Consider the following 27,562-nt stretch of genomic DNA (forward strand, 5'->3'; position numbering starts at 1 on the left):
GAGCTTGATGCTTGTGCGTCTTTCGAAAGGTTTCGTGCACTGTACATATTTATTTGTGATTAACCTAGACCAGAATGTAACGACTTTAACAAATTGTAGCAACACATCGAATTGAAGCTAAAATATATAACAAACTTTTCAATATAACGTATCTTGATTGTGTTTTTATACGAAAGAAATTTTCACCAGTTCTCCTATAATTTGGAAGTTGAGGCGATTCCCATCTTAACCGTTCTCTCGAAGCAAAGATGACTATTTGGCATATGAATTGAAAATAATGTTCTTAAGCCAATGTATGAACGGCATGACTGAACGGTAGGCCGACACATATCTTTGGGGAAAAATGTAAATGTCGTTAATTGTGAAGTGTTTCCCTTTATCTAGACAGATGAAGTAAGTACGGATATGATTGATAAACGGAATCTAGGTAGCTAGTGATGTTTACTAAAATATGAAAGTAACGAATGATCACACACTACAATTACGTCATATTTCGCTATCAAAAGATAATAAAAACGAGATTAAAATATTTGAAATTGTGTATGGTTTTTGATATTCTGATTTCTTATCGTTTTTACAAGTTTCTATTAAAATAAATAAATTAGCTAAAAGTACTTAAATCATCTAAAATGACCTTAGTATAAATTTCGAACATTTGGAGATCATATGAGGGAGTAAAATTAATTCATATACGAGACATGGTTGTATAATTCACAACATCTGCATAGTGGCTTTTTTCACATATGCCAGTCTCACTAGTTCAATCTCATTTATTATAAATCATAAATTGATTCTAATACGTTTTTAAATTACCGCGTTTCACTGTTCTACTTCACCATCTGTCGAACTGTTATACAGTACGATCCAATTGTCTTAAACGCCTACAAGTATGCAATCTTGGAGCATCACTGTCAGCGATATTGCGGTATTTTCAAATTCTGACTCAATTCTGACTCAATTTGGCCCAAAATCAGTGTTTTAATAATTTTAGACCTTGTTTTCATTCATTATCGCTTTGATACTGATAATAATGAATCATCATGCATGTCGTATAATCAGCCTAGACCTCCCGGATGTGCAACAACACCATTGACCAAATTCACCAATCACAATTGATAAATCAAGAAAAGCCATCATCGTTTCTTTAACCAGGATTATATTTTATTCACCATAAGTACACAAAACATAGAAATTCTTCTCAATTACAACGGTTTTGCTCGATTCGTTTTGCGTTCGCTACGTTCGCTTATATTTGCTCAGTCTTCACCTTCCCACAGCTCATCACAACAGCAATGTGACATCCTTTCAAGCTGGCCATAAATTACTACAATCTACAAGGTAGGGAGGAGAGGGAGCCTGTCTTGTGGCTTAGTTCTGCTTTATAAATAACATGCTTACAGTCTAATAGGATCACTATTTCGTATAAACGCAGTACACACGCAAACACGCAAAAAACTCTACACTCTTAACGGCTACGGGTTCATTTGGTGGTGGTGGTGGTGGTGTGGAGCGTGCGCTCCCCGCTTAGCTACAGCTCATGAGCGGTGGCGGCGGCGGTGGCATGTTGGGATCGTGCAGGATCATGCCCCGATGTCCGTGCGGATGGGGCAGCGTGCGTGAGCTGGACGCGGGATGCAGCAGGGAAGCTCCACCGTACGGACCAGGTCCACCGTGCTGCTGGTGCGGATCGTTGCGAGTGGGTGGCGTATTACCCTGCCCATTGCCGTGGTACGACCCGTACGAGCTGTCGTCCGAGTGTGTCGAGTGGATGCGGCGCGTTGCGGCGTACACCGATTCCGGCCGGTCGGTGCGGGCGAGCGTGTTGATTACCTTATCGCAGCTGCACGTGTTTTCGTGAGAGGGGGGAAGAAGAGGTTCAGAAAAGGGAACTAAGCGTTAGAGAAAGAACAGTACGTGAGTGAGGTGTTGCGTGGTGTTGTGGACGGTTCGTGCGCCTCTACACACTTACCCAGCCTGTTCGTGGACATCGCGCAAACCATCGGTCGAGCAGGCGGGATTGTTCCGCACGGAGTAGATGGGCTGAAAGCCGGTCTGGCCCGCTTCCGAGTGGCTTGGCCGTGGGGCAAGCTGCTGAGAAAGATGGTCGGCCAACTGTTGCTGCTGCCGCACGGCACTACGCATACCGTAGATGCTTTCCGAGCGCTGATGCAGCTGATTCTGTACGTTCTGGTTTTGCGTGTGCACGTGTGGTTGCTGTTGCTGCTGCTGCTGCTGCTGAGACACTCGCAGCGGATATAGGCTCTGCGCCGGGACCAGCATGCCCGGGCGCAGGGTAGCCGTGGCCGCTACGGTAGCCGGAATCTCCTGATGCAGTGCCGTATTGCTCTTAGCGTACACCGACTGCGAGCGATTCAAGTTCGAGCGGGACATTTGCGGACTCTTCCCAAACATGGACTTGCTGGCAGCGCCGTAGATCGGATCTAGCGGTTCAATCTTGATCGTCGGCTGATCGCTGCTCGCGTACATGCTGTGGCAGAAGCGCGACGGCAGCGTTCCACTGTGGTGCCGGGCGTTTTGGAACTTCCCGACGACACCCTGCGCCGCGGCCATCTTGCTCACATCCACCGTGTAGTTGTTCGGCTCCTCGGCAGCTACGGCGGAGATGCTTGAGCTGTTGCCGCTCTTCGATTTGCTCTTGGATTTCGGTTTCGGCGTAAACACAAACTGATGGATCAGACCGGCAATGATGCCGCCAAAGAACGGCCCAATCCAGTACACCCAGTGGTTGTCCCATTTGTTCAGCACAAACGAGGGACCCAGGGAACGGGCTGGATTCAGGTAGGGCATCTGCAAAGAAGCATCTCTTATTAGTATATCAAGTTTGTTTAGAACATTATTATAGTGTAAAAGATAAGACTCTTACCGATACGAAGCTGCACGCACTGTACGCCGCACCGATGACGATCGCGGACGATCCGAAATACTTCTTGAAGGAACAGGTCGAAATGAGGTACGCCAGCACGACGATGAAGGTGAGGATGAACTCGACCCCGAACCGCTCCCAGGGTGCTAGCTGAGCGCTGTGCGAAACAGCTGCCTGTAGATTGCCTTGGTAACCCGGAACTGTTACACTGTTGCAAGGGAGAGATACAACAAGATAAAAGGATATTAGCATCAAAGTGGCCTAGGGGAAATTATTTCAGTTTTTGCTTACGAATCTAATAAGGATATTTAAGGATTAGAGGAAACGCTCGGTGAAGAAATGTACTTTGGAGGGTTGCACGGTTCATTGAAGAGATTGAGAAGGTAAATGCTACGGGCTAAGCCGGGAATTGCCGTCTCATCCGGGGATGATTTGCATATTGCAAGATCAAACGATAATCAAGCGATCACTTATTCATCGCGCCCAATTTTCCATGAACAATGGCTAAGAAGGATCAATACGACAAACCGGAAGCACAGGAGTCATTGTATCTTGTGGCAAAATAGGGAGTGATTCGATTCGACAAGAATCAAATGAAGCAATGAGTTTCATTTTTTAGCTACTGTATCAACCTGTTCGCTTTCACTTTTTTTTTATTCACCATACGGCACAATTAGCCATTCTATTCAAACCATTCTCAAACAACTGTCATCAGCGGCGGCAAAGAAACCACACACACACAAATACTGCCCATTCATCCATCACTGTACACGTGGTTCACTGTGCGCTTCACTTGCCACTGATGTTCCGATGAAAAGTTTGATAAATCGTTCCCGATATCCGGTTTGGCGTGTTTTTTGCGTGGCTCTCCCTCCTTTGGACAGTTGTGGGAGCGACAACAAGTGGAATTTAATTCAATTACAACACTGCGCAACCTTAAAATTCATTGCACATTAAGCCAATCGACGGCGACAGGGGTCCATCCACCATTGGAGGGTATTTTTTATCGCAATTTTAGACTCTATTGTGCGTGACCATCCCTTTTTTTTCTGGTTTGGACAACGCGAAAGGGTCGAGTGGTGCGAAAAGTGTGCTCTAAAAAAAAAACAACTAACCCGAGGGGTTTGAAAACCAGTTCCGGATTGGCAGAAGGTGAAGAAGGCACTTCCGCCGGTTATGCAATTGGCGAGCTGAGGTTTTTTTTGCTGTTGGAAAGAAGGATATTCTCCAGGGATAGCAAGTGGATTTTAAAGTTCATCGCTGTGTAATTGATACATGTGCGGGGAGAAGGAGAGACAGTTTAAACACCACACTGCACTAGCTCGACACTCTCGTAATCTGTGATCATGCCAGGTCTTTCCACGTCCTTCCACTTGCAGCATCCAGCAAGGGAGAGTCTATAGAGCTAACCGCAACACAGGAGGGTTGGCTTTCCAATGCGCATTGACGAGGTGAAATTGGCCACGGGAGAAGCGGGGCTGTGCGAACAGTTGTTTGTTTTTCTGTGACCTCCGCATGTTCGGAACAAGCAAGGGCGCGAGAGAGCATAAGGGGCGCTACACCGCGCCGGCATGAACCTTTATTTCCCCCTTCATACAAAAAAACACAGGGCGCATTGGGTTTGCAGGTCAAAGCAGTTTGTAACAGTTTTTTTTTTTCATACTTACGACCAATCTAGGGTCTAGGGACTAGTGCGCATTACCACAAGGACGGTGTGCATTCGTTTCTCATGTTTTTGCCCACGGAATGGACCATCTAGCAGGAAGTGCAGCACAAACATTGGCCAATCGGTCGACAATTTTGCAACGGTGCAATAAATTTTAAAACCGCTGAAACTTTTACGATCACAATCAACTCAATGTTCGGGCTCGAATTGATTGTAATTGCCCAAAGTGGAACGTTTTGTTGGACGAATTATTTTCGCTTCTCTTCATCTCGAAATGTCTCAGCAAGGCATCATCCTTTCTTCAGACCCGGTCCAATTTCACTCCTCCTCAACGTCAACGTCTGTCGATGACTTGAAGTGGTCGGAAGATAATTGATTCGTTAGCTTGCTTCCGCTGGCTTGGGTACGGGGGCACTTTCTTCACACCATCGTCACCGCCTAACCGCAACCGACATCTTCACATCTGCCACGAAGCGTTCCTTGCAATCCTTTCCCGTTGCGACTGCCTCTTTCGGAAGTGCATAATTGTTGGCATATGCAGATGTTATTCACTCGACGACAATCACTTCCTCGTTCGAGTCCAATCCAGTGTGGCTAAGCCAATCGAACAAGTACCGTCCCTCTGCAAGCCTCGCAGCAACAATAACAACCTTCCAATGAGGACACGAGTTGCGCCCACGGGTGATTGTGGTTATTATTTATTTGCATATGGCACACAAACGCTAACACGAGCTCTCTCGCACCATTATTCGTTGGGTTGGGAAAGGATAAACCCAAAAACCCAACAAGGGGAGGAACTATTTGCTTTGTGTGCTTTATTTTGGGTGGAAAAGTGTATCATTTCCATTGGAAAAATAGGCGAACGGTGCACCCCTGAGCCGGAAAATACACTCGAAGTGCGTGTTATGGTGTCTATTGTTTGGCTTCCGTTAATCAGCAAGGACGACCTTCGGAGGGCATAAAAAATTATCATCCTCCACTTTGGCACTTGTTTTCGCGCGAGATTTATGGTCATCGTTAGGATCGAGGAACATTTTTGGTGCATTTTGGGTGTACTTTTGTGAATGCAGTGCCATCCGGCGCACGGGGAAAGCATACAAGGATGTGAGGGATGGGTGTTAATCTGGCGCTCTTTTGTTCTGGCTGGATGGAACTGTTGGACTGTTTTTTTGATGACCCAAACTACACACAGGTCGATTAAACAAGTGGCAATGAAGCATAGGGTGGGATGCAGAAGAGACGCTCACTTGCAGCACGACCAGCATTTCCAGCCAAATGTCGATATTTGTGACGTTCTTGTGAGAAGAAAGACGGAATCAGCGACAACAAGCCAACAATGCCAACGTTTGCGTTTCGAATCACGTCCCGAGTGTCGATCTTCCGGCGCCGGGAAGAAAACTCAAACCAACCCTCCGGCCCGATCACATCAAAAACGTCAACCCGTCGTTGGCGCTGTGTCTGAATGCACGCTTAGGCACGATCCGGAATAAATCAACCAACAACAACCATTTCCTTTCTGTCCTTGCTTTCAAATAGAGAACGTGAGGAAAGCATCCGCTGCCTCTAATGCTATTATCGGCAGGAGCATGGCAAGCGTTCTTCCTTTCTCACAATTTGTTTGCAACCGCTCCAAAATGACTTAATTGAAACAAAACCACCGCCCGGGAACACCGTTTTCGTACGGTGTTGGTTTCGGTCGTGCCAAATTCGTGCAATCAACGACTGCATCGTTGAAAAACCCCGACAGCCAAATCTGCATCGCTCCCGCACTAGGCAAAAACGGTCACCGGGACGCATAAATTAGCAATAAAATTTAACAATTGCAAACCCACACCCTACGGGAACGGGAAATTCATCCCGCATAGTGCATACAAAATACACATGTCCTCACTGTTGTACGACGGTCCCGAAGTGCGCGGATCCCAGGGAAAATTGATCCCGTCAGCGGTGTGGCGGTGGTTGCAAAGTTTTGTGACGCGCAAAATATGCAAATTGATTGTTGGCTCTGATGCTGCTACAAATTTTAATGCAAAATTGCAGCTGACGGATGATGGACCGCTTTCGTGTTTGTGTTGGTTGGCCCGTGGGAAAAAATAGCTTCCAGGTACGGGTGCGGGGTTTTTCCACTTTCCTTACAGCAAGGAAAAAGCAAGAACAAAACAACAAAAAGGATGAGAACGTAACAATAAACAATAGGAAGAGAAGAGCGTACGGATGGGCGATAAAGCATCCTTCCCTTTTGGCAGTAACAATTAAGCGGCGAAGCGAACGAGCAGCACCAAACTGGCAACTGGACACCACAAATTACTGCCCAAACGGCACACGAAAGTCTCCGCTGCTTCCGTCCCCACCACAGCCCATTGGTAGCAAATTGATAAGAATTTCATTAAACTTTTACTTGATTCCACCGTTCGGTGCCCATTCATTTGCATCTTTTCGTCTAATTATGCTTTGCGGTGTAAACAATCGATGTGAACGAGAAACAGTGAATAAAGGTACAGGAGGCAAACGCAATGCGAACGATGCAACGAAGCAAAGTTCAGTGAACTTATTCGGGGTTTAATGGGATATATTAAACATAAAATATGCGTGCAAGGGCAAATTTTGGACTGCCTTGTTGGCGTGGTGTCGTTTCGGTTATGGTGATGGATCATAAAACCGACCTTCGTGTCCTTGACAGAGAAGGCTAACGGTGCTCGTTTGCGAGGTTCACCGTTCTTTTTTCCCATACATATTTTTAATAAGAAAATAATTGCTTGAAAAATGTGTTCAAAAGAAGAGCATGATAAATCATAACTCAAAGTTTCGAGGGAATAATGTAATGAGTTAATGAGCGATGATATTTACCATGTATATTACTTATATTTTTGACACTGAGCAGTTGAAGATTGATCGGTAACTTTTACTTTAAAACGTAACAATATATTATTCAAGTAAAAAAATACAATAAGAATAGAATATTTGATCATCAGCACATGGAAAAGATTAATTTGGATTACGTTACATAAATGAAGAGCATAAACGGAATATCCAAACATGAACCGCATTAAGATTTGAAAGCTGACAGGACCGGTAGCTCATCACCACATAGACGAATATGATACAAGACCGAATTGGAACAACATAAACAACTTATAAACAACATCTCCTTATCCATTGTCCAATATCGTTCAAACTGTGAATAGTTTACAATACCAGCGATGTGTACTTTAAACACCTCTGAGGCACTTTCACGGCCTCACTCGTCGTCGTCACTCGATCATCACGCAAAGATAAATAAGCATGACCTACTCCATCGTCAAGCAACGAAGAACCCCCATCGTCTGTCTGCCACCAGCCATCAAGGACACCTTAGTGAGCTTGTTTATTTTGAGATCTTTTAAATGATCCTATCCGTCGAAAACAAACACCATACAGCGCTCCCCACACGGTTTCCACACAAACAACGGTGCATCGCGATCGGCCCGATCTGATATTGAAACATATTGATGGATTCTCCCCGTCTTCATCCGGAATCGGCATCTTCAGTTCATCAGTTCGCACGTGAAATGCATTCATACGGGTGCATCGTGCCTCTCCGTCAGCACGTGGAAGACTTCGAAGACGTGCCGCAACAAAAACGAGGGGAACGAGCGATGCTGCAGCGTTCCGCAACGAAGAAGGGGGAGCGCTACAAAGAGGCATTTTTCTCGAGTGGGTTCTTTATTATTAAAAATATGTTCTCCCTTCATCCACTCGTCCACGTTCGAGGAGGCATGGAGACGTCAGTGTCTCCCGCGAGCCCCTCTCGGGTGACAAATCAGGGCACGGCAGAGCATCCTTCTCCAGTTGCGTCTGTCAGTTGACACTCGAGCGCGGTTCAGGAGGCATCGCTGCGTGCACATAATTATGCGTTTTGCCTCTTGCACTGCAAATGTCCCATCATATTCATAAAGAGCCATCAGCAAAGCCCCCGGCATGACAAACGATCGTGCCCTGGACTCGAGGTTGCTAACCGATGGAAGTGATATTCTATACTTCCGGATTGCTCATGCATGTTTTTCGCCGCCCCGCTTCAAATGATGCAGGCAGGAGGCTCAAGTGGCACTCGTTGTGATTCGTTTTTTCGTGTTCGAATCCACTCCGGCCCGATAAAAGTGAGTTGCTTTGCAAGCAAAACATGTATACACATACTCGCATAAAAAGGAACAACACCAACGTGTGTAACGTGTGTCGGTAGCAGGGGGTGTGGTTGGGTTTCTTCTCCTGCTTCTTGTTATTTTGCTGATATCTCTCACCAGAATGCACCGCCCCGAAGGAAGTCGGCATTGTATGCATTCGCAGCACACATGCACGTGCACTTTCCAGCACGCTGCACTTTCTTCGGCCTGGCCGCAAGCCTCGTTAGGGTGCATTGGGGTGTGGCGGTTTTGCTTCACCCTCCCACCTCCCGTCTTTCCTGCGAGCCCAAGGGCGACCCCGTTTCTCAGCAACATCCGGAGATGCCCATTGTTTTTCGGGATGCCATTTTCCGCCCCGCAAAGGTGAAAAAAAAAACAAACGACAACGAACAGCAAGAGGAGAACGCTGTGCATACAAATATTTTCATCAAGCTACATAATTCTTCCGAAATTCTGGAGTACCGGCACCGGCGGCAGCTTTCGTCACAGCGCTGGTTTGCGGAAGCCGGTTCCGCTCGAAAAAACGCGCGCTGCGAATTGAGGTCGTTGCCATGTGAGTGCTGGCGTTGCCTTTTTTCTTGCGTCTACTGGCGGGCTTCACACTTATCGCTGCACTGCACCGGAGTGCAGGTGGAATATGTATCACCAAGAAATGGACTGAATAATGGGTGGCTGTATTTCTGCGGTTTGTTAAAAATAGTGTGACCGACTTTTTTTCAGTGTTCTTTTTTTGCAAAAATCTGGCAGATTGTAGTAAATGAATAGAGATTCACTAATTTTGTACTGTTAAATGAGATTGAAGTTAGCTAAAAGACCACAAACATCATCTCAAGATTGTACGGTGGGAAGGAAGTAAAGCGCCTAAAAGTATGAAACTCCAAAACCAATTTTCTCCTACTGCTGAGACAATTTTAGAGAGCTTGTGCAGACAGAAGACAACAGTCTATTTTAAATTTAAAAAAAAAAACGTATCACATGTATTATTAAGAATTACATTTGAATTTAACGATTTTTCAGCTATGTATTAACATAAAAAATGTTAGTAAGCAGAATACACCCCGTCCAATGCGCGAGATGGGTTGAACATGTATGAAGACTCTTTCCGGAATAGATTTGTCTGTTTTCCATTAGAGCAGATGGTCTTATCACTCTATGAATGATAACTTAGACTCGAATCAAAATTAAATATTTGTGATCGATTTTGTGTGAAGGTAGATGAGCGAATACATTAAACTAATTGGAGTAAAATGCATAAAATTTTATCACCCTAGCATGCAGCTGTATCTTACACCTTCTGCGTGCCACTATAAATTACGAAAAATGCAAAGCAACTGTGACATCAAATGCCCTGCAAAAGCTTCAAAGAAATGATGCATAAACCCAATTCAAATTCATTCGCCCGAAAATTCCCTTATTAATCAAGATACATGATAAGATGCTTTTTAGTGCTAAAGCGAAGATATCATCAGCCGCAGCAACGTGCATGCGCGGTCGCGTGGTTACACTTTTACAAAATTAAACATGATAGACAGTCTTCTCAACCGCAACCTCGCACTCCCTCCCTCCGTAATATCCCTCCGCTCTTAGAACGGCCATCCCCTGGCCCATCGTCCCTTGGCAAGTGCATTCGAACATGCAGTGCCACCTTGCAGTACCGGCTGTGCTAATGATTATGAGCGAAAGAAAGTGCTTTTCCTCCATTAGATCGGACTGCCGGCACGCACCCTTAATGCATCACGATCATGTACTCCCTTCCCTCCCGTAAGGTGCATCTCGATCGAGCGCAGGAAGCAGCGGTACCGCATTAACATTCAGTTATGATGATTATTACCGGTCCCCTGCCGGGTGGAGACACTCAACCCGATCCCGTCCGAAAACGATGCCCGAAAACGTACCACGAGATAATTACATTACATTTTCGGGTTTGCATTTTTACACTCGTCTTCCAGTCGGTCCAGTATGGAAGGACCAAAAAATGAAGCTCACACACACACGCGCGCACTTCCTCCACGCAAGCGATTCCTTCATTCCATTACGTTTGTTTTTCCATCTTTTCACGAATAAAATTGTGGCAAAGGAGGGCCGGAGCGGAAAGTGGGAGACACAAAAAAAAGGTGGAATAAAGCGTGTGGACAGAGGTCGTGCAGGTGTCATCAGAAGGAATGAAGAGAAGCAACAAAAAAAGCAAACCAAACCGGAACCATTTTCGCTTGCTATCAACATCCGGCCACGGACGATGGACCCGTGTCAAAACGTGGCCGGACACATTTCACTTTAGCGGATTGGACCTGCTCCACCCTTCAGCAGCGCGGACTGTCCTCGTGTCATTCACGTTGACCATCGTGCAGAAAAGCAGCCACAGCAGCAGCAGTAGCAGCAGCACATACACACGTGCTTTCCTGGACCTGCCAACGAACTGCTTCTCCTCGTCAAGGATTAAGTGAGGTTCTTACGTTGTTGCTTACGGTGGTTTGTTTGCTGCCACCTCCCAGCGGGTACTTCCAACTCCCTTCTCATGTTATTTACTTTTCAGAATATCGTTCATCATCAGCCTCATCATCATCATCATCATCGTGAACGTTCTGATACGGGCGATCCTCACGAGAGGCTAAGGAGGGCCTTACTTTGCACCTCGTCTCGCGTCTTTGCGGGCGAGGATCTTCACGTGTTTCGCGAAAGCGGTTCCGCCTTGCCTTGCATCCCGATACACACACTGCACACTGCACGTCCGGATATCTGTTCGTCGTTCCAAGGCAGGAAGATGAATGGTGTTGGATTACTCTCTGTGCTCTGTCGCACGACCGGCTACCGGATGAGCCGCTTCCGGGTGTTTTCCGGTACGGCACGCTTGGGCCGCTTGGGCAATGGAGCAACTTGTTCGGCGCCTATTTCCGCTTTCTCCTATTAAACAAACTCTGTGTGTGTGCGTTCCTTGTTTTTTTGTTGCTCTCTTCCTTCCAGTTTTTGACATACTTCCATACATCAGACAAAAACACTCTCCGCTTCGCTTCGTTGATAACCTTTTTTGGCCCACCATCGGTATGATGGTCCTCCTGTTGCACGCAGCACCTGGTGCTAGAGGACCACACCGTGCACCATGTTTTTTATGAATATTTTGCATTTCTTTTCAAGTAGAAGATTCTATACAAACGGAAAAAACAGACACACATACACACATAAAGACCAAGATCTCATTCCGATGGTGGCACACTGCTCGGTCCCATCCTGGTTTGAATGCCAGGTGGAAGCTGTAAGCGGCCCGTTCGAACCCGGTGTTTTGCGTGTGGTACAGCACAGGAAAAAGGATGTTGCTGTTAGCGGAACAACCTGACATTTGGTAAATGTCTTGGATGTTATGCTTTGAGTTTATAATGAAAAAATTGATTCAATGTTTTTGTTATTATATAATAATGATGATGGTTTATAATGTATTATCCTTCATCCTTTTGTTTCTAAATATTAAGCAACACCAGGAATGGAACATGTTGAAAATGTTGTTCTTAGGATTTTCAGAACAGAGGTCAGTTTTCATTTTATCATACAAGATGCTGAGATTTAAGATCCAAGAATTAGAAATTGAAATATTTGTACAATTCTGTTAGGATATCCGGAAGAGAGGAAGTAACTTAGTAAGAAGTTGGATAGTGAGTTGGAAATATGTTGATATGAATTTTCCTTTCAGAAAGGAAAAACAACAATTGAAAATCACTATTTCAAGATCAAATTAGAGCATCAACTATTCAAAATTATAAAATTCTTACTTTTCATACCATTTTACCAAAAACTATTAATTTCGTGCCTTTAAAACAAATATCTAAGTAAGAGCATAAATCTGGCTTCGATGACATTTGTTTTAACAATGATGAATTAAGATTCCATTACTTTAATTAAATGTACACCAAAAAAACTGGACAAAAACTATGTCGTCCCAAGCATCCGGAGCAAAGATGGCCTAAGCCAAGTAAGGCATAAATCATGCAACACATACACTTCATGGTCCCATGACACACTCCAATGCGATGATGGAATTTGAGAGTTTTTTGGAAAATTAAATTGAAACCTACCAAATGTAGCGCAATGTTCTTTCCTTCCCGCCAGAGACCAGAGACACAGTTGGCAGCGAGCGTCACAGCATTCCAACAGCGACCCGGCAAACACACTACATATACCCCGACAGATGCTGCTACCAGGGCGCGTTGTATCGCATTATTTATGCCTTTTCAACTGGCTTTAAAAAAAACTGTCCAACTTACACGAAATCCGCTGCCAGCGTCGGGCTTGACGTCAGCAGCTTTTTCATATGAGTGTGTGTTGGATCCCCTAAGCTAAGGGTTAGCTCAAAATTAGTCTCTTAAATTTCATGACCGCAAACGATGAAAGCGATGGGTTGCATACCTCAGCAATGCATTTGGTATTAACTCCCGCCCCCCAGGCAAAAGAAAAGTAAGGGAATTAAAATGAAAAAAAAACGTACCCTTTCATACAACCAGTAGACGATTTGTCTTTCTCCGGTGAACTCTTTTTGCTTGAATGCTCGTTTTGTATATCCTAACCCACGGCTTGCACTGACAGCAGATGATCACCTTCATCCTGCTGCATGAAAGGAAACTCATAAACGATGCAGCTTAACCTTTCACATGCCCACACCACACACACACACGCTGCAACTTTCTTCGGCTCTTTATCTCGGTCCTCCCCGGTGCCAAGTAAAAGCAATGAATGGCGAAGCCTTATGCTCCTTCGGTTAGGGGAAGCGAAAATCTTATCCCGAAAAAAACTGAACTGTAAACGGTAAAAAAGGGTCGGAGGTTTTCCGGCTCTTAGTGCTGCTTCTTCCAAACCCTTTCGTACGAAGATACTCTTCTTCATCATCGTCCTCCAACCCCTCAGCACTGTTATTCCCCGTGCCAGGAAATATTTATTAATAGTTCAGGATCTTTCACTCCCGAGCCATCGCCCGTTGCCATGGGGCCGTTGTATTTCATCTTTAAGATGCTCACTACACTCCACACCCAAAAGCCAGCCCCGCCGTAGCGACATCCGACCGGATGATCTGCCGTAGCTGCTAATGATATCCAAGAAGACACCCAGAGCCACGCGCACATATCAATCTAGATCATCTTCGCTTCTGGTGCAGTGCATTCCGATGGTATGGGATGTCTGAGTGTGTGCGAGTGCATGTTTTGTTCGATCTTTTTCAACATTACTTGGCATCAGCTGGTTCGATGAGCGGAGGTAGACAAATTATAAGAAAGAAAAAACGCATAAAGAGCTGCTTAAGAAGCTTCCTTTTCTTCTGCAGGAGATTGATGCATCCTAGCAGCAGTCTATTGCTAAAGAGTCTGCTTCCGTTCAATATGAATGGGTTATATCTTGTACATTTGATGAAATTAAGCATCTTGCTAGACTTTGAAGGCTTTATGATAGCATATGGTAATTGGCATATGGCATCTTTCAAAGATGTGTTGAATAATTTGCGTTACACACTTTTGGACAATACATCGTTTCAAGAAATTTGTCAAGAAATTATAGATTCAATAGATTTTGGACCTATAAGTTATAAGGACTCGTTGCCGTTCAGTCACTATAACGTATAATTTTGACTTCACAAACCCTTATCTTCTCACAATTCTTTGATACTAAAGATAGAAAAACTCAAGTGCATTGCTTTCTAAAAATTGATACGCATACTTCAATAGTAAACTTATTTTTAGAAAACACAATTATCTTCGTAAACGGTTATTAACCTTGAGCTCGACGAAAAAACCACTAAACGCTAAGGGACTGCACGCTCCGCCATTACAAATGGCACTCCAAAAGCAGACAATTTTCCTGTCCCGATTTTTTGCTCTTTTTCCCCATTCTCACTACCCAAAACAGACGAACAAACGAACACATCTCGTCGTCGGAGATGTGATTTTTCGCCGAAAACTCTTTGTGTCTGGTCGAGCAACCGGGGGACCGTGCCGAAAACATGCCGAGTTAATTTTGGCAGGATATTCATGCGTGACTTGATGCTGCGGCTACGACACTGCTGGGAAAACCTGATGCCATGTAGTGAGATTTTATTTGCGTTTCCACGAATGAGAAACGGCGCACGGCACAGTTTTGTGTGTGTGTGTTTGCTGTCTTTTTTGTTGCACAGCATTCCCTTGAACTGGGAATACACATTGCCATATCGTGCAAGAACAAAGAGCGTTGTTGTGTCGTTAATGCATCGTTAGCAGGGCGTTTTATTAGCGCTGTTAAAAGGTGATATCACTGGCATGATGAACAGCGAAAGTGATGGGGAGATTTGTTGAGAAATGAGCAATGAAAATGAGGTTCAAATTTTCCATGCAGCTCCAAAAGTTGCTCTTGTAGCAAACTCAAGCAATGAGCCAAGAAATCATCAACATTTCTGCAGCAACAGTAAGCCATGAGGTTTCAATGTCAGATTTAAAAGATTAACACCGAACCGGAAGCGTTAAGGTCCAGGATTAGCTCTAAACTGACACCTTTTGATCGGATTATGCTGAAGGCACGAATTTAAACATCAACGCCAGATCCATTTCGAATTCTGTGTAACGATAAACAAATAGATTTTAGCTCCCTATAACAAACAGAGCCTCTCATTCATTCATTAATCTTTATCATCAGATGCTTTGCTCTACATTCTTCTGCTGCATCCTCCTTCCATCTCATATGTGTGCATTGGGCGAATTAATGTGTTATTAATGTGGTTTCGATGTACGTTCGATTTGGCGCCAATTCCACCAACTCCCAGCAAACATACCGTGTTGCCAACAAAGCCACAAGACAAACAAAAGCGTCCCGGTTCATCCTTCGGACAGGCTCCTGTCTGTCTATGCCGTAGGGACACTAAGCATGCGCGCAGAATTGCATTCGTGCCGCATCATCCATCGTCGAAGATCGCCGAGCGAGAGAGGATATTGAATGGTCTCGGCGCCAAAACATTTCGGGAAGAAAGGATACGTGTATGTACATTGTGCTGTCCTGCTGCCGTATCCATTTTATAGAAGTCGTACGTAGGGTCCTACTGTTTACTTTTCACACCGAATTGAGCACAAGGTCACCTTTGCTCGGCCCCTTTTTTCCTTACGTCTTACGCTAAGCGATTTAAATGCCCAGGAACGGGAAAATAGAACGTATTACGTCGTCAACGTCGTTCGATATTCCCCTTCAGCAGTTCCGGCCGGGTCTGCCGAACAGTTCCTTTAGCATTAAAGAGAACAACCGTAAACAATCCCCGTTCCCCCGGGTTGGTGTTCCTATTGTGTTGTGGGCTTTAAGAAGGACGCATCCAGCAGCGATGATACAGCGATCCCTGAGACGTCACGCGTGATCTTTCGTGCCATTCTTAAGGTTTTGGCGCTTTCTATTGACTGTCCTGCCGAAACCTCTGTTGGCATTGCGATGCATTTTTCCATCAAAAAAAAAAAAAAGATTTCTTGCATTTCTATTCAATAACAAAAACCAACCAGAACGCCAGGCGATAGAAAAGAAGCAGCAGCAGAATCAGAGTGGCGTGTGGCGTTTGAGAGGCGTAGGGAGCGAAGGGCGAAACCAAGCAACAGAATCACTAGGACAGGGGCAGCTGTTTCCTCCGAAGATGTTCGTTCGTGTGCCTGGCAAATGCAACAGGCAAGGATCGGGTTTGATCTGTTCACGGTTCAAGAAGTAAACGGCACCAAGCGCGCTGGACGGGAACAAAAGAGCATTTGTGGTCCAGAAGACAACGAGAAACCAATCCCAGAAGATGCAACAGATTGAAACACACTGCAACGAACGGCACATTTGGCCACGCATGGCGTCCCAGAGCCGTCCTCCTGCGCATGAGAATTACAAACGGAACGGAGCGGGACGTTTGCGAGCGGCAAGCCGGTCTAAGGCAACACCAATCCACCATCGGCAAACTGTTGCACATCATTCGCACAGCAGTGCCGGAATCTGGGAACTCGGGTTCTGATTCCTGTTCCTGTCAAGAAACCACGCGAACGGTGAGATCGAGCGAAATCTGACACCATCTGGACAATGCCACGAAGATCGAGCAAACGTTCTTCCGATCTGTAAGGGGCTTCGCGTCTTGCGCTGTCGTCTTGCGAAGATCCCGTTCCTTGAGGGTGGGAAGAGATTACGTTGCTTCAAACACATACAGACACATATACAAAACCGTATTTCGTAATCATCTTCGCCTTTTGTTCGCTTTCCACATGCGCGCATATCCTTGTCAAAAAACACAGCTTTCCCAGGGATTTCCCATCCTTTCTGACAGATCCTTGCGGTTCCGTTCCCGTACAAACCCTTTTGCCATGGCATTTAATCCTTTCCACTGTCCTTTCTTTGCCGTTTCACTTTTGTTCTACCATCCTGCGCCCGTCGGACAGTAGATGCAATTCTGCATAAGGGCATGAAAGGGGGAAACATGGCAGAACCTAGAAAACCAGCTGGTGTGGTACGAATAGAATGTACGCACCGGGAATCGGTTGATTGGCAACCACTACGCTATTGTTTAATTGTCCGGGTCTATGTCCTTTCTCTCTTCACAGAGCTAGAGCTATAAACGGATTGCGCTCAATTGCATAGCCCTCAGATTGCAACTGGCGAGTGCGACAGTACGCAGTACGCTTGTCGTCCTCATCACTATTGACAAAAGCCGTGAAAGGATTCCGAGCAGAATAGAACACTCGATCGTACATTGGTTAGAAGGTTCGAGCAAACGAAACCGATCGGGTAAAGCTGTCCCATCGCGATCGAGCCAATTGCAATCGGAGCAGATCCCTAAAACCCTTCCCGCGACAAAGCTGCCTTGCGCCAAATTACGACTGGCAGGCCAATTCCTGGGTCCATCTGCGAATGCAATAAAAGTAAATTCACCCTGTGCTGCAGGGTTGCATTTGCATCTATTGTGGTTATGGGATTACTGGATGCAGATTGAATAATCAGCTGTACAAATGACATATGCATGTTGGTTCGGGTTTATTGATGAAAGAGATCAACGCGCATAGAATTGGAACGAAAGGATCAACAACGCCACACTGGTTCAATGTTGCGCCCGTATATCTGCTTGAATTGCTTATGGAAATGTCATTTTATGACCCACGAGTCTCTGAAGGTTGCTATAGAGATATTCAAATGATAATACTATTGTGTTTTCGGCAGATATCTGCTGTTAGAATTTTAGAAAACTTACATTTGTGACACGAACGTAAAGGACAACAATTTATTAAGAAAACTTAGCAAATGAACTTAATCAATCATTATGAAATGTTTAATCAACTTCAACATCAAACACTCATCGTGACTGGCTTTTTGAAGACGATGTTCTAACAACCGGTTCGAGCTACAAACCAAAACCGGTGGTCAATCATTGCCACTGTGTCACCATCAATCTACGAACGGTTTTGTCTACGCTCCTCTTAATTTGACATATTTGTTTTCCGACATCAATCGAAGCCACATTGAGCAAGTCCAGGGATTGAGGGATTGATTCTCCCTTCCGTGCACTGTGCAGCGCACGCATCATCATGTACAGAACGTCTTCTCGCTGGCATCCCACAGCGAAGCAGGAGACATTGTATGCCGTCTGTGCACAGCTTCGGGCACACGCATGAAAGCAATTCATCACTGTCCCGGGTGCATCTTGAAGACGTTTTCGCCAGCAGCCCCGACGTGGTCCTGCCAAGGACGCACACCGAAACACCGGATGGACACAGGAATGAAGAGCGTACACACACAAACAGCAAGAACACATCGGCATCATAATCGAAGCACGCACGTTGTGCCACCCGGGGAGACCCACTCCAAGCGCGCCGCATGGTCCGGGCGAGCGTTCCGGGCTGCACAACAAAACAACACGACAAAACAGCAACCGCAAATGACTGCGAAGTGAGCAAAAGTGGCACAACAACAGAAACAGCTGCCAGTTTTACCGTGCCTTGGCGTTACAAGGCCTGCACTTTTGGGTGTTTTGCATCGAAGAATGGAAAAGTTGGGTCCAAAAATTGGGTAACCGAGGCGTTCTTTTTTGCCGATGTGATTTAGGTGATGCAGTAATCTCTCAAATTCGTCTTTACTAGGAAACGTTGAAGTCTACCAAATGTTTAGGGTATAAAGAGAACCCGAAGAATGATTTTCTTTTTAAGAATTATTTTCTCATGAAGAAAGATGTATTCGAAAGAAGAAAAAAACCTAACACTCAATGATTGAGTTTCCCACCGGCCACTTTTTGCTGCTTGCATCACAACAAGCACCTCTGAATCCTCGACATCTTGAGCGACTCCTACAACATGCTGCGAGGCTCACACAAACACGCTTAAGGCCGTAGCCGTAGCCCTGGGAAAGAATTGTTGATGAAAAGACAAAAAACTAATAACGCCTTGAGAGCCTTTGCAGGATGTGCGCAGATGGCACAGGGCAGAAAACATCTCACGGCTCTTGGGTCCTAAGACGTCCGGCCGTAGAATAGCTACAATGTATATGCGGCTGTAAGGACTGCTGCAGGACTTCCGTTCGTTGTTCGCTCGGTGCACCTTGGTTGGAACAAATCAAATCGAACCGTCACTCTGTGCAACACATCCTGTTTCCTGCAACAACTGTGGCGCTGAGCAGCCGGTCGCCCCGACTGCACTGTTGGACATCAGGCCATAAGGATGTAGGCCATCGAATCACGTGCATTTACCCTGCCACTGGAGGCATATGTGCTGTGAGATTTAAGGACAAATCCTTCCGGTTCATCAACTTTTAAACTCCCCGGGAATAAGCGGCACAAAACGCATGGAATTTAGATCACATCACAGAGCTCCCGCCACTCAACTCAATTCAAAGACAGCTCGGGCGGAGACCCCCAGCAAACAAACGTTCGCTTCCAGCGTCAGAAGATCGCTGCAAAACTTCAACTCAACCCATATGCTTCCCTGTGCACCGCACTGTTATCATCATCATTATCGAGCAGCCCGCCTTGACGTACACACCAAAGGCAAACCCAACCCATGGCGTCAGCGAGATGCCCCCAAGCGCGCTCTGGAATGACACAACTCGCTCGGCTCCCTCTTTTATCCCCCCCTCGGCCTCCCCAGTTTGTTGTGCTTTTTTACTCATTCAATTCACGCGAGAATCCCTACCCTTATCCGTCCCGTATGGCTGTTTTCGCTATTGCTCGCTCAAACTCGACCACCACGGCACTTGAGGGATAGCGAGCTGGTCGGGAAGCTTGCCATTGAAAGGTGCGCCCACCCCACCCAAAAAGCAGACGATTGGCACGAGCCGCAGTCGGACTGTGGCGAACGCAACGCGACGCTGGTCTTGGCAGCCGGAGCACCTGCCCCGAGAGCACGGCGTTTATCATCCATAAATTATCATCAGCAACAGGCTCTGGTCGGCACAAAATTGAGGTTATATATGCCCGCCGTACGCTCGCACACACACACAAACACACAGTCACAAAAACACCGGGCCCGGGCGCGGGTATCGCTTTCGCTCCGGTTCCGTGCACACGGCGGCGCCCAACTCGCTTCTCGCGTTTTGGGGAGCCACGTGCTGTAGCGCAAACGGAGCGAAAGGGGTTCCTCATCATTTGATGCTTCTTGGTTCTATTTCCCGCTGTCCGTTCTATTTCCAGTGGCTGGCTGGCGACGCTCGGTTGTTGCGGCGTAAATAAGGAGCATGTGGTGCAGCCCACCCGGGAAAACAGGGGGATAGGGTGACTTCCCGCAGCTCGGTAGGCAAAAAAGAGGTTGGGATTTTTTTTGTTTCTTCTGTTGTTAGCAAACCACTTCCCGCAACACCTGGGGCTAGGAAGAGTAAGGGACGTTTGTTTCGTAAGTGATGAGGTTTTTTTCACTTTGGCAAAGAGCTAAAAAGAAGCTCTTCCGGTGTGGAATGGAGGGACGAAACTGAAGCCCAAATCTACGGCGGTGGGCAACAGCATTTATGTAGCATTTATTGGACGAGGGGGAAAGCGTTTGGCTACGATGCATTAGGTCAGTTTGAGGTCTCACTTTCGGGAGGCCTTGACCTTGATCACTTGTGGAGATATGTGCTGTTTTGTTTTTATGACGTTTTTAATCCTTTTTAATATGCTATTCTTCCCCACCTGCTCGTGCAACCTCATTAAATCGTTTAACTATTACATTTCTCGAGAAGTAATTGAGCTTACACTGTTGTTTGTAACACATTTAAAGTGTTCTAAAACTAAAATCAACTTAAAATCAAGAACTGCGATGCGGTTCCATTGCAACTTCTACGAAAACCGTCCACTTACCCATAAAGCATGGCTGCACCGGCGATCGATCCACCGCACTGGGCCGTAATGTAGAGGATGGCCCGCAGAGCCGATATCTTTCGTGTCACCGCCAGGGCCATGGTGACAGCTGGATTTATATGTGCGCCTGCAGGAAGGGTAGGAGAAGAAAACGAGAGGAAGAAAAAAAACACACACACATATGTAAGTTTTGGGGTTGGAGACAGTTCAGTGAACGGCAGTGAGATCGCATTTAAGTACACCATTACATCCGGTCAGCCGGTGCCGGTCCAGTGCAACTCCGAAAGGATGCCGCCCTGCACTTGTTGATTTGAGCATGCACATTTATGAATGCACGGTGCCGTCTTCGCCACGCGTGCCAACCCGTGCAGCTGCCCGGCCGGCCCCGTGGCATAATCGGCAGCGGCTCCAACGGCTGGCCCGTAATGAATTCAGCCGATGCCATTACGATGCCCCAGTCTGTCGCTGGCAGCAAACGCACGCGCGCGCGTTCTCTTGCTGGCCTCATTCTTGCGATGCTTAGATACACTGTAGGTAACTCTCTGGTTCATGCAGTATCGATCGATATCAGGGAATGGAAGGTTTTGTGCTTATTTCACTGACTCGTTCTCTCATACCAAGAACTCTGGCCACTGTGCGGCCGGGTAGCAGGATCAGATGAAGATATTATTTACCGATAAACAAGCCGAAACGGAGATACCGCCAGGACAGGAAAACGATAATTATACACTGCACGGTTCAGTGTGGTACGGAGTGCAATTGAAGCAACAACGAATGCACGTAAAATCGATAAAATATTGTAGGATAAATATTGTTCCTTTACATCTTTCCTTTTTTTTTGGTTCGATTTGGCCCAATTTGTCTTTGGCTTTCGCTCGCTGGCGCTCTTGTAATTACTGCAACCACCTCACTAGGGAGGCTCATAAATTTCCCATTTCTATCGTGATCCTTCTGCCAGTGACACAGCTGTGGGAAATGGTCACGAGCCTTGGCGGTGCGAACCACCACGATGTGGGTGAGAGTAAATTAATAAATTACAACCGAGCAGGACGAGCGGACGAGCACAATTAAAAAATGGGAAAATTTCCGCCTAGATAAACATTCGAACCTTGCATTTTTCGATGGGAGTATGGATAGTATTTATTTAAGGGGGAAAAAATGGAAATGTAAAGTAAACGTAACATGCTTTTATAATGGGTAGTTGTGTGTAAAAGCGAGCTTACTATTAGTTTTGGCAGCTTTATGGACCATTCCCTTACATGTTGCTGATTCTCACGCTACAGAACCAGCTTACCATTGGCGCGTAATTTTAAGGTTCCAATTGCCTTGTTTAAAAATGCTTGGAATTATTTTATTGACCTAAGCCCCACATCCTCTGTACCTGGTGGAAAAGTCTCACGCCTAACGGCAATCGTAGCTTCAGCCGGGAAAGCCCTACATCTATAAAACGGTTTAAAACAGTATCCTCCAAACTTACCTGAGACGTGCAGAAAGCACTGCGTCAGCACGATGACGATCAGGCCGGAAGCGAGCGAGGTGGCCAGCAGCAGGGAGGAGACGCTCGCTCCAACGCCCGCACCGGCAGCTGCACCGCACACGACAAACACGTAGAAGAATGAAGCCAAACACTCGGACGTGACCGATCTGGAAGGGAGAGAGGAGAGAAAATTTGGTAGAACGGCAGTTTAGCACATACACACGCATACGGGCGGCAACATTTGCATTCTTCTTATCTGGCACCCGGCGAACGACTCGGGGAGGTCTTGCCTTGCCGCGGCTTATGGTGACTATCGGCGTTATGGTCGGAGTAGCGAAAACAAGCTTGTTCTACAAGAAGCTCTGTGTCTGTGGGTGCCTGTGTTGGCCGTCCCTATTCTTGTCCCGTTCGTCCCCGTTGTTTGCTTGTTGCTTCTTCGAGGGAAAACACACACACGCGCTTGCTACCAGGCTTTTACCCAACGACCCAAAGACAAATACCTGGAAGACGGTATTGGTCGTCCTTCGGCGCAGGATCTCCATTATCATCTGAGATTGTCGCCCAGATGTTCATCCCATCGCTCGTCGGCGGATGGAAGGATGATGATAAATTTTATTTCCCTTGCAAGAACAACCAAAAGGAGCAAACGCAAACGAACAAACCGGTATAGGGTACGGTGCAGCCGTAGCAGTAGCAATAGCATCGATCAACCGCTGTCACACTGTTTAAACAAACCAACCAACGACGACGTGTACGACGTGGTGATGATGATGTCCCTTATTATTGTGGACGATCATTAATTCTGACGATGATAGCCAAACATGCAATATTTTCTTTCGCCCAAGCTGCGAAAAGGCGATCCTCGTTGCAGTCGGGAATTTACGGGGCGAGAAAACACGGACACTCATACACACTGTTTTATGGTTGCAATAAATTGTCGAATCCCAACCAGGCCTGCCTGGATGCAACCGATCGGGACCGGCGCTGACAGGGTGGGTGTAGGCTGCTTTTCGCGCAGTTTATTCGATAGCATTTAGCCAATTTTCATGCAGCCGTCATCCGGTGGGGGAGAAGGTCTTTTGAGTGAATTTCAAACCCAAAAAAAAATCGACATCCCAAGGTCAGCACGTATGGCAGCAGCCGTTCATCGAAACGACACATCATTTGCTTTCGAGTGGAATTTGGCGATCGTGCAGTATGAGGATCGGGCAGAGAGTGAGCTAGTCCCTCTGCGTGTCTGTGTATGTGTAACGTTTTTCTAAGGTTTACGTTTTTGTCATGTTAACGGTCTTAACTACCTTCCTTTCTTCCCGCCAGTGGTCACCCATCCGGGCCTGGAGCCGTTTGGAGCTATTTTAAGATATCCTTTAACCATTTTCGCCAACAACCCTGTCTCCTCGCTCAATCCCCTTCCTCGTGGGCCACGGTACGCGTCATACACATTTGTTACACATCCGTCATGCATTTTGTGTTGGTTTGGGGTGTGTGTTATGAATTTTCTTCTGTAGGTTTACGTGTTCTTTGCTTTTGACTCTTTCCGTTCACCAAACGCCATCACTCAAAAACAAAACCGAAACCGATTTTGGAGGGCCACTTTTTTTTGGGATGCTTTGTTGAGAGTTTTTCATGTCACAGTGTTTCGAACCAAAAAACAAAAAAAAAGCAGTTTGAAAACAAGAAAGATGAAGCATTCAAACGACGCGATGCACGTTTTACGATGCAGATGTTTTCGCTTGCCGCGGTTGAGCTCTGTGGACGGGCGCGAAACATGCGCGCGACGTGTACACGCGATTGCGCGTCCGTTTTCAGACCGTAAAGGCAGCGACGATATGGGGACGCTGCGAGTTTGGTTGTTAACGAAAGAAGATCGTTTTTTGAGGACAGTTTTTTTGTGGTAGTATTGAAGATGTGTGCAGGATTTAGTTTTTTTTTTTGTAATTAAAGATTTATTGAAAACGGAAATGAAGGTTTTTTTGTTTTGTTGATTGATTTTCGTATTTCTATTCGTGGGTTTTGGTTTTGTAAGAAATCGTGGTACTTATAGGCATTTATCTGGTAAATGTGTGTGTTGTACGGTTGTTTTTTTATTCAGATGTATAGTTTTGTTTTATGGAAGGACAACTAAGGACTGTTTAAGGCAAATTATAGTTTTCAGCAATATTCTGTTAAAGCTCTTACTAATCATTTATCAATTAATACATTATTTAACTAATCAAATACTACTTCGTTATCATTTAAGCATAATTTACGAATGATTTGTTGAGACTAATCAACCAATGGAATCAAATGACTTATTAAATTCAAATGTCATAAACCCTATAAAGATACATTGACGTTATACATTTGGACTTCAACTGGTTGAATAAAACCATTCATTCACTTTGCTTTCAAAGCTCAGCACATCGTAAACATTAAAAAGCAAAAATAAATATCTTTTAAACTGAAGCAAATTGTCTAGTTGCTGGACTTTAACAAAAAACAGTTTGTAGATCTATTCCTTTTTATAAATTACCTGAAAGAAGGTGATGAACGATCATTACTTGAACTTAAGTTTGTTTACAATTTTAAATGGGCTATTTTGGTTACATTACCCCCGGCTTCGACAAAACGCGCTCTGTTTTGAGACATCTCAAATTATCATCGCTGAAGTGGAAAGAAATAACTGCTCTATTTTATTCCTTTCAATTAATCCCTACCGTCGAGTTTTATCTTGGGCCATCGACCGCCTCGTGCCATCGATCATAGAGAGTGAAATTAAATTTTAATAGACCTATCATAACAACAACCACAAGCCGAACGATGGTATGCTGTCCGTCTTGAGGGTGTAGCAGGGAAATAGTTTAAAAGTGTGCATGTTCCAGCACTATCAAAGACCAACTATCCACCATTTCGGTAGCTCACACTTAAGCTATCGCCTAGCCCCAAGGCGAGTCACCGATTCAGTCAAGCGTCTCACTGGCATTAAAGAAATGCCAGAATTAAGCCCGAGAGGCGCCCAGTGGAGGAGGAAAAAAACACACCAAAACACAAGCCAACCAGTAGACAATAACACTTGACTGCACCTTAGCCCTGCAGTGGGGGGAGATCGCCGTTCCGGATGGGCGGAAATGATAATTGCCTATACAAGTGATTAATTAGCGACGTTTTCCGTTTTCATACCGCCTCCGCCCCGCACAGTCGGGAGGAATATAATTGATTCTTTGAATGTGCTTTACGAGAATCGGGAGTAGGATGTAGTTAGAATTTGAACGGATGATGGAAAACCGGGTTGGTACGGGAATTGTTTGTTGTCGAGCTTTCAACGAATGGTCTGTGTAATACGCACCTCCAAAGCTCCAGCGTACGCAGCTCCTTGTGCATGTTGGCACGTCCCTGCACGGAGAGGGATAGCTTCGGGCCCGGATCCTTCCGGAGCGTTTCCAGCCGCTCGAACAGCTGAACGATATGGAAATCGATGTTCTTATCCATTATGTGACAGTGCGACTCCTCCGAAGTCGTCGATTGATTCATTGCAACCAGAGCACTTGGTACGGTGAAGCACTTTCAGAAAAAACGCCACTAATGTCACTGCTTTAGTACGTTAGTAGTTTGTAGAAAACACTAAGTGATTTGTCTACACTTTAACTTCAATCACATAAATAATGTTTAATCACTGCTGAGAATACTCATTTGTTTCTTCCAATAATTAAACACAGCAAAACAGCCACTTAAAATCTCACAAACACTACCATTGCTTGATATCGATGTACTGAAGTCACTCTAGATACTGATCAACACACAACATCCACGGAGCGGACAAGGAGCGAACCAAACTGTACGAAAAACACGTGCGTTCACGGTCGCTGCGTTGCGTGTTATGATCATCCGAAATGGTGTGGTGCGCTCGAGAGATGCCGGTTGGCCGGAGCAAACATCAAACATGCTGCCGTTGCTGCTGTTGCTGCTGATGCGGCTGATGCTCCGCAGAGTCGCGCGAGCAAACACAAAAAGGTTCGGAGCGGCCCGAACACGGCCCGAAGTGTGCGCTGCTTCGTGCAGCAGCTCCTCCGAGCATACAGGGCTTATGCTTTCCCGGCTTTGGTACATCTACGCCCGCGATGCGGCGAAGGGAAAGTACGGAGGGGATTCCACGCGGGTAGGCAGGGAATTTCCTGACCTACAGCCAAGGTACACACACCCCAGGATGCGCTCCCTGTTTTCGGCTGTCCCTCCGGTGCGTGGCGCGCGATACGTGAGAGTTTTATTTATGGCGTCAATATTTTAATTGCTTCATGATAGAATAGGTCACTTTTATGCTTGTACTCCCAGCTGGAATTCCCTCCAAAGCGGCCGCAGGCGCTGGACGTGTACGAGATTCGGGAAATTCGGCATGCAATCGATGATTTATGGTGGGGCCTACCGTAGTACGGAAGAAAATTGCGTATCTGATGCGCCTTCTTGTGCTGTGTAAACATTTCCCCCGGCTTTCAACACTCCTTTCCCCCGTTCGTGGTGTGGCCGTTGTCGTTAAGCTGTTGATGGGTGAGAGGCAATGATATCTTAAAGATGGGGATGTATTATTTTTTCGAGAAACTGATACGTGGTTAGCGCTGACGCTTCTAGTAGAAGGTTTAAAATTGACTAAAAACAAAGTCGAGCAAACTAGAGGATAAAGTTTCTTGTCCCAGTTTGATCTAGCCTACAGACGATTTACCTTCAGCAAAAATATCAAGAGCCTACAGCAACAAAATGCGATATGTTTGTAAACTACAGAAGAGATTTTTTAAAACAATAATTGATATGTTTTAAAACAAAGCGTTACTCTGATTTCATAGCCCTTTAAACATATCGTAATGTGTGAAGATGTTTTGGTGAGTGTTACTCTTTTACCGGTGCTGCTTATCGTACATCATCTCTCCGTTGTCCAATGTATTGACGGTTGCAGGTTTGTGTCTAGTTCATTTCTTGCAATATATGACCAACTGTGACTTTACAGACGCTGATGAGTTTCGAAGTTTCGAATGTTCATGATCAGAACTAAGCAAAATAAATTATATTTCAACATGAAAAATACTTTATGAATATGACTTTTTATTAAATTATTTTAAACTCACACACCTTCTTTCGTTAAAGT

General features: G+C 45.6%; 1 protein-coding gene across 2 annotated transcripts; it reads right to left on the reverse strand.

The window, feature by feature from the left end:
* Positions 1-1,064: 1,064 nt before the first annotated feature.
* On the reverse strand, positions 1,065-26,380 carry LOC120904054 (neurogenic protein big brain-like). Of its 2 annotated transcripts, none has more exons than XM_040313776.1 (6): positions 25,775-26,379; positions 22,450-22,616; positions 20,973-21,099; positions 2,885-3,092; positions 1,970-2,808; positions 1,065-1,840 (listed from the first exon to the last, which is right to left on the reverse strand). In XM_040313776.1, the coding sequence occupies exons 1-6, from the start codon at positions 25,957-25,959 to the stop codon at positions 1,525-1,527; spliced, it is 1,842 nt and encodes a 613-aa protein (XP_040169710.1). In that variant the 5' UTR covers positions 25,960-26,379; the 3' UTR covers positions 1,065-1,524. The 2 variants fall into 2 exon arrangements, with proteins under 2 accessions (XP_040169710.1, XP_040169711.1); XM_040313777.1 differs by having other exon boundaries at positions 1,724-1,889; positions 25,775-26,380.
* Between the last annotated feature and the right edge of the window lie 1,182 nt (positions 26,381-27,562).

This window comes from Anopheles arabiensis, chromosome 3, assembly GCF_016920715.1.
Source record: "Anopheles arabiensis isolate DONGOLA chromosome 3, AaraD3, whole genome shotgun sequence".
Lineage (NCBI taxonomy): Eukaryota > Metazoa > Arthropoda > Insecta > Diptera > Culicidae > Anopheles > Anopheles arabiensis.

What these genes read in the sequence shown, in the direction of transcription:
- LOC120904054 (XM_040313776.1), bottom strand. Translation starts at nt 25,959, where the DNA reads ATGAATCAATCGACGACTTCGGAGGAGTCGCACTGTCACATAATGGAT. An exon ending in CGTACGCTGGAGCTTTGGAG is followed by an intron (nt 22,617 to 25,774) that starts GTGCGTATTACA and finishes TCTCCCTTCCAG; the next exon opens with ATCGGTCACGTCCGAGTGTT. An exon ending in GATGTCCACGAACAGGCTGG is followed by an intron (nt 1,841 to 1,969) that starts GTAAGTGTGTAG and finishes AAACACGTGCAG; the next exon opens with CTGCGATAAGGTAATCAACA.